General features: G+C 32.6%; 1 protein-coding gene and 1 long non-coding RNA gene across 2 annotated transcripts; both read right to left on the bottom strand.

Annotated features, from left to right (window-relative positions):
* Positions 1 to 3,343: 3,343 nt before the first annotated feature.
* On the bottom strand, positions 3,344 to 4,385 carry LOC144858529 (uncharacterized). The gene is made up of 2 exons (XR_013616575.1): positions 4,226 to 4,385; positions 3,344 to 3,873 (listed from the first exon to the last, which is right to left on the bottom strand). It is a non-coding gene; the product is annotated as an uncharacterized LOC144858529 (long non-coding RNA).
* A 19-nt stretch (positions 4,386 to 4,404) lies between these two features.
* LOC144858531 (uncharacterized) lies at positions 4,405 to 5,538 on the bottom strand. Its single transcript, XM_078714680.1, has 4 exons — positions 5,191 to 5,538; positions 4,756 to 5,097; positions 4,509 to 4,659; positions 4,405 to 4,409 (listed from the first exon to the last, which is right to left on the bottom strand). The coding sequence occupies exons 1-4, from the start codon at positions 5,392 to 5,394 to the stop codon at positions 4,405 to 4,407; spliced, it is 702 nt and encodes a 233-aa protein (XP_078570806.1). The 5' UTR covers positions 5,395 to 5,538.
* Between the last annotated feature and the right edge of the window lie 897 nt (positions 5,539 to 6,435).

Here is a 6,435-nt window from a genome sequence, read left to right as displayed (position 1 = left end):
GGCCATCAACAGTTAAATCATATCATGTTTTATTTTACATTTCATGTAATACAGTATTGTTTTTTTTTTCTCAACAGCCGAATCAAGTTATATAGCCTCTTACAAATAACAAGAAAAAATACATTCAAACGTTATTCACAATAAAGAGAAAACATACAAAGAACTTATTTAATTTATGTTTTAATTTATATAAATCCAAAGGCAAATTAATGAAACAATGACAATGATGTGGGTATCAGTGGCTGGATCTCAATAGAGATACAAAAAAAAACGAAAAGCTAAATCAAAACGATAAAGTAAAACAGCTAGAAAAACAATATATATAAATACATCCATGTTTGTTTTTTTCTCAACCGTTTATGACTTTAAAAAATTCAGTACACTAAAGGCATAAGATTAAGCAAAACATACATTGTGTAACATATTTAATTTAAGGTATACCTGTATATGTTTTATTTCATCGACCCAGTTTTAAGTGTTATTTAGTAGTGTCATGTTTGGTTCAACTCAATGAGTTAGCAATATGTTTGTGAGGTTCTCTCTCCAGCTGATCCTGACACAAAAACTAAAATAGTCAGAAATAAAATTGCAGAGCTTTCTCTCATGCAACACACACTAACCCTTCCCCAGTACAAGATATATAGGGCCTACACTGTTAAAAAAATTCTTATAAAAAAACGGTAAATTACTGGCAATCTGGACGCCAGTAATTTACCGTAATGTAGAATTACAGGTACTGTTGAAAATAAATTACTGTAAAACTACAGTAAATTGTTGGTCATAAAGTCGGTTGTCTACCGTAATGTAGAATCACAGGTACTGTTGAAAATAAATTACTCTAAAACTACAGTAAATTACTGTTAACTTGAAAGTCGGATGTCAACTATAACGTAAAATCACAGGTACTGTTTCTAATAAATTACTACAGTATATTACTGTTAATCTGAAAGTCTGTTTGTCATCAATAACGTAAAATCACGGGTACCGGCCATAAATAAATTACTGTAAAACTACAGTAAAATTACTGTTGATTTCAAAGGAAGTGGTCTACCATAATGTAGAATCAAGAGTAATGTTGATAAATAACTGTAAAACTACATTAAAATTACTGTCAATTTCAATGGTCAATGGTAATGTAAAATCACAGGTACTGTTATTAATAAATTACTGTAAAAGATTCAGTGAATTCCAACCAAACAAAATATTACAAAAATATAAATACCATACAGACAAAATAAATAACAAACTCAATTATAATGTTTCTTTTTCTACTTGTCTAAATATCTTGTTTCTGTCATGTTCTTACAGTATGTTCCCTACAATGTTCATTGTATCTGAACTTGATCTGGGATTCTCTGTAACGTTTCTTTTTTTAAAATAAACAACATTTTTTATAAATCTCTGCCTACAGTATATTACATAGATGTTTTCAATCTTCAAAGTACGTCTTCTATTAAAATTTGTTTATCACCTATTTCAATATAAAATATTTAAGTAATTGATATTGATATTTACAATCAATCGAAAATCTTTAAAAAACCAATCTATTAAAATTAGACCTACCATCTATGCTTGATCATTAAATAATTAATGTGGATGTTACAATCATCAAAATATGCCTTATATTAAAATGACCATCAAATAAATGGAAGGTTTATTCCAGAGTACAGGACCTGGATGTGGTAGATGGACACTTAACAGTAAACCACAGTAAGAATTTTGTTGATCCAATAACAGGAGTCCACACTCAAAACATAGAATCCTACTGGAATCGTGAAAAATTAAAGTTAAAAAGAATGGGTGTAAATGGGAATGGTTACCGGAATACCTTGACGAATTTATGTGGCGAGAAAGATATGGCATAATATAAATTAAACAGATTAAGTAAGTTAAAATAGTATATGTTCCTTGTGCCTTATTAAATAATGTTAAAGTTCTTGTGCCTTATATTTGAATAAAGTTTGAAGAATGTATTTTTCGATCTATCGATTTTTTTCTTGTTGTTTGTAGAGGCTATTTGATTCAACTGTTGAGAAAAAAACAAACATGGATGTATTTATATAAATTAAAATATAAATTGGATATTTTATATAAATTAAAACATAAATTAAATACGATTAAAATGTATGTATATGAATCTTTTTCTTGATCTTTTCTTGTTATTTGTAGAGGCTACTTGATTTAACTGTTGATTAAAAAAACATGTTAGGGCCTATATAGTGTAAAATACGATATAATTTACAGACACATAATAAAAGCTATAGGCTAACTACAGCAGCAGTTTTTTGTTTGTTTTTCTCAAACACAGTGAAATACAAAACAATTGGCACAATGACACAAACAATAGAAGCCTCAACAAGCCTGACACACCCAACCCAACATATTGACTAACACCCCTATAAATAATAATGGAATAGTCCTATATTCAATACATGCCGAAAACTCAGGTTGATCCGCTTTATTTGCCTGTCGTGTTTATATATTATATTCATGAAATGTATTATTTGAAACTCGTACTTACTTTTTTAATACCAATTATTCATTTGTTTTATTATTGATTGAAAGAAAGAAAATAAATGTTTACGTTGAATTGTTGAATTGTTGAATTTATAGTCAACAACTATTTGAAATTGAAGCCACATGGTCGACGATATCGCCCATGCTGGAAAATAATTTGAGTAAATAATTACATTTTATGAAGAAAAATAGTAGAAATTCATATAATATTGAACATTTCTACTTTCCAAAATGTGTCAAATAAGTATTTAATGATAATTTATGCATTTCGGATCTTCTAAATTTTATTTTTTTCATTTATTTGATTTTTTAAATTAAATTGGTTTTATTACTAACCCTATTTTAAATGGTACGTTCCATGCGGCACTAACGCGCATGCGTAGCTTCGGTTAAAAAGCAACTTTGGACTGTACCATTTTGTAGAAAGGTAATTTTATAAATGTAATTTATTTTGCTTATTATTATTGTCGTTTAAAATTGTTTTATGTATTGTATGTAAATAAAATAATTTGGTTGTGTTTCAGGGAACAATATATAATTTGCTATAATGTTAAACAGATGGTTGTGGTGTTGAACAAACAGTATCCTTTCTATTTTCTAGTGGACCAAATAAAATTTCTTGTATCTTCTACTACTAGTACTAACTACCCTAGTGACAACCCGTCAACCGATTCAGTTCCAAACCAATACAATCATTCACGAAAACATCACCTCAAGAGGAATATTTGTTGCCACAGACACTTACCTTTATTTTAGTGATGTTAATAAAGAGGCTGCAGTGAGGGTTGCCTAGGTATAGTACTAGGATTTAGCAGCTATTGTCGAATTATATCTATTGTGTAAGTGGTTGAATTGCATTTGTTCAGTAGTAGTAGTACTAGTACATTGCATTGTTGTGAACACATAATAAATACACACTATTGCTTAACAATCTCTTTCGGTTTTTGGGTAGCCCTGAAAAGGGCTGTTTGGTTTGAGATTGTTTGCGGTTTGTGGTAGCCCTGAAAAGGGCTGTTTGGTTTGAGGTAGCCCTGAAAAGGGCTGTTTGGTTTGAGTTTTTCTTTTTTTTTTTTCTTTAGGGTTTGGCTGCCAACATGGATGGCGATGTCTTCACCCAATGTTCCTTCATTGCACTGGTCAGAATACCAAGGTCATCGTTGAATCCACGGATGTTGGACTTGAGGGTGTTAAGCTGAGCGTGCATGCTCTCCCCTCCTTGCTCTCCATGGAATCCCAATCCGAACTTCCATCTTCTTATCCATTCAGACACATGTTCTTCCAGAATGTGCATCTTGGGAGGCTCTGTTTCTTGAAAGTGTTTCCGAAAGAACTGCACATAATCTTCAATGTCTGATTCTTCAGAGACAAAAAAAAATATGTAATAGATAGACAGACAGGCTAGATAGACAGACAGGCTAGATAGACAGGCTAGACAGACAGACAGGCTAGACAGGTTAGACAGACAGGCTAGACAGGTTAGACAGACAGGCTAGACAGGTTAGACAGACAGGCTAGACAGGTTAGACAGACAGACAGGCTAGAGATACAGGCCAGACAGATAGGCTAGAGAGACAGGCCAGACAGCCAGGCAAATTTAACTCAATATATTTACAAAAATATTGTTGGTGCTGAAAGAAACTCATCGAAGAATTTAGTGGAGCAGCTGAAGTTGAGATTTTAGTAGAAAAATAATAAGTATTGATTTTACCAAGCTTCAATATCATCTCCTCTGTGAAAAATGAGGCACAATTGTATTGCCTGTGGCAGTTCCCAAACAAATTAAATAATCTTCCATATTTTGTTGTGACACTGACAACATTCTCTTTAATTTCTGGGCTGAGTTCTATTGCAGTCTTGCATATTTTTGTCATAAGTGTTTTGATATTTTCAGGCTGAAAGTAAATAATTCAATGATAAAATGAATAGTATAGTATAAAAGTCAAATGACAATGACATTACTATAATTATATAACATAAATGAAATACCTTGCAGCACTTATGAATATGGTTACCGACAAACGATTTGCCGTGATATGCCTGTCTGTTAACCCTGAAGGATTTCAGCACATCATCAAGTTTTGCCACCAAAGGCCCTTTTCTCACTTCAGGTAAGTCTTTAGAAATATGGACTGCTTCAGCTCTCTAAAACCAATAAATATATTGTTAGAAAATAAAATAATTCTAAGGAAAAATGCCACCTGTATAGAAATGTTTTCTAATTGTCTGATTTAAACTTACAACTTGTGCCTCTTGTGCCTCTTGGCTTTGAATCTCGCTAATTATACTCTCAGTTGTTCCACTGGTGTCACCCAATAGCATAAAGACACTTAAGTAATCTTTAAGTTGGTCTATTCCATTGCGTATGTCTTCTGCCTTGTTTTCTAGGTCTTTGATTTGATTTGACATGGCAACGTGCTTTAAGAATGTGGGGATATTGGTAGGAGTTTCGAGACTGTTTTGAAGCAATGCACTATCAGTAGACTTTAAAATGATGTCGTCCAGTTGCTGGCAAGCTGACTCCAGACTGTTGAAGTGTTTTAAATATAAGCCTAGGCTTATATGTAAGCCAGGAGGACATACCTATTTAAAAAAGTGAGGGAGCAAAATAATTACCTTGTTTTATGAAATTTAAGAGTCATGCAAGCTTTTAGAAAATAATGTTTTAATACCTACATGGTCAATGGGAACTTGTATCAAAGGGCTGGCAATTACATTATTGTAGTTCTTTGCTTTTGAAATATTACCACCAGCCTCTCTGAACCTGTCCAAGTCTTTCTTCAGAGTGTCCAATGTCCTTGGGAGTTGGGATTTGTGTTTTTTGGTTACATGGCACCACAAGCAGTAATGTCGTCCTTTAAAACAAAATTTAATACACATTTGCTTTCAAATATCCATCATTTATTAATTGCTAATAATTGCAGTACTGTACCTGTAATACATATATTGTTTGTTTACCGTTTGCACCCGTTAGGCCATATATACGAGCCAAATACTCGTAGTCACCGAATACGAACACTTTGACTTGTTTTCCCCTATTAAGAAAATGAAGCCAGTTAATAATTTGTCTTAATTTACACAAATATATTTGTACAATTTTGTGCAATATTTTAATTTTACAGATAAATGGTATATTTACCTTAATGTGGAATTTTGCAGCTCTTCGAGTTGAGGCAAGATATCCTTGAGGCCAGTTCTTAAATTAAAACTGGAATCGGTGGCCTCAAAGCAATTGATGATGATTGTATTATTTTGGGCATTGGGGCGTGGTACATGGCAAAGCTGAAGCATCTGCTTGAAATTTCCACCACCCTTGTCCCCTCCGATCTTTACCCACATCTCATCTGATAGGATGTGGCCATCGTGCCATGTTAGAAGATTTAATCTGTAAAAGGTATTGATATTTATTTGATTCATTTTTAAAAATTCAGTAATTAAATTAAATCTGTTAATGAAAGCAAATAAAAAACCTACTTTTCTAGTTCATCATATTGCTGGCAGATTTTTTTGTTGAGACTTGCAACAGAAACACATGCAGTTTTTTGGATGATTGTATCCCCTGTGTCATTGCAGGAATGTGCCATAGGGACGTATTCAGAAATGATGTTGTCGTCAATGATGATGTTTTTTTGGTGCCTCATTTTTGCCTCGCATTCTGTGCTGACACCATATTTTTTTAGCCAGCTTTAAAAAAAAAATAAAATATTAAAAACTATAATGTTGAGGGTGTTCGATTCAGATACTGCAGAATGTTGATTTGTTATTTACCATTTCAGTTCTCTGTTTTTTTTCCATGTTAGGCCAAGATTTGTTTTTAAAGATAGCAAATCACCAGTTGGAAGACGTATCGGACTTTTAAATTGAGAAAACTCATCATCTCTTTGAGCTTCTGAATCTCCTCCACTTACTGCCCACCGTACA

The sequence above is a fragment of the Antedon bifida genome, unplaced genomic scaffold, assembly GCF_963402885.1.
Source record: "Antedon bifida unplaced genomic scaffold, ecAntBifi1.1 scaffold_44, whole genome shotgun sequence".
NCBI lineage: Eukaryota > Metazoa > Echinodermata > Crinoidea > Comatulida > Antedonidae > Antedon > Antedon bifida.
This window is presented reverse-complemented; position numbering and strand designations above follow the sequence as displayed.

Coding starts and splice junctions, on each gene's coding strand:
- LOC144858531 (XM_078714680.1), bottom strand. CDS start 5,394: ATGTGTATTAAATTTTGTTTTAAAGGACGACATTACTGCTTGTGGTGC. Junction 5,098..5,190: donor TACAAGTTCCCATTGACCAT/GTAGGTATTAAA, acceptor TTTTTTAAATAG/GTATGTCCTCCTGGCTTACA. Junction 4,660..4,755: donor AGGCACAAGAGGCACAAGTT/GTAAGTTTAAAT, acceptor TATTGGTTTTAG/AGAGCTGAAGCAGTCCATAT.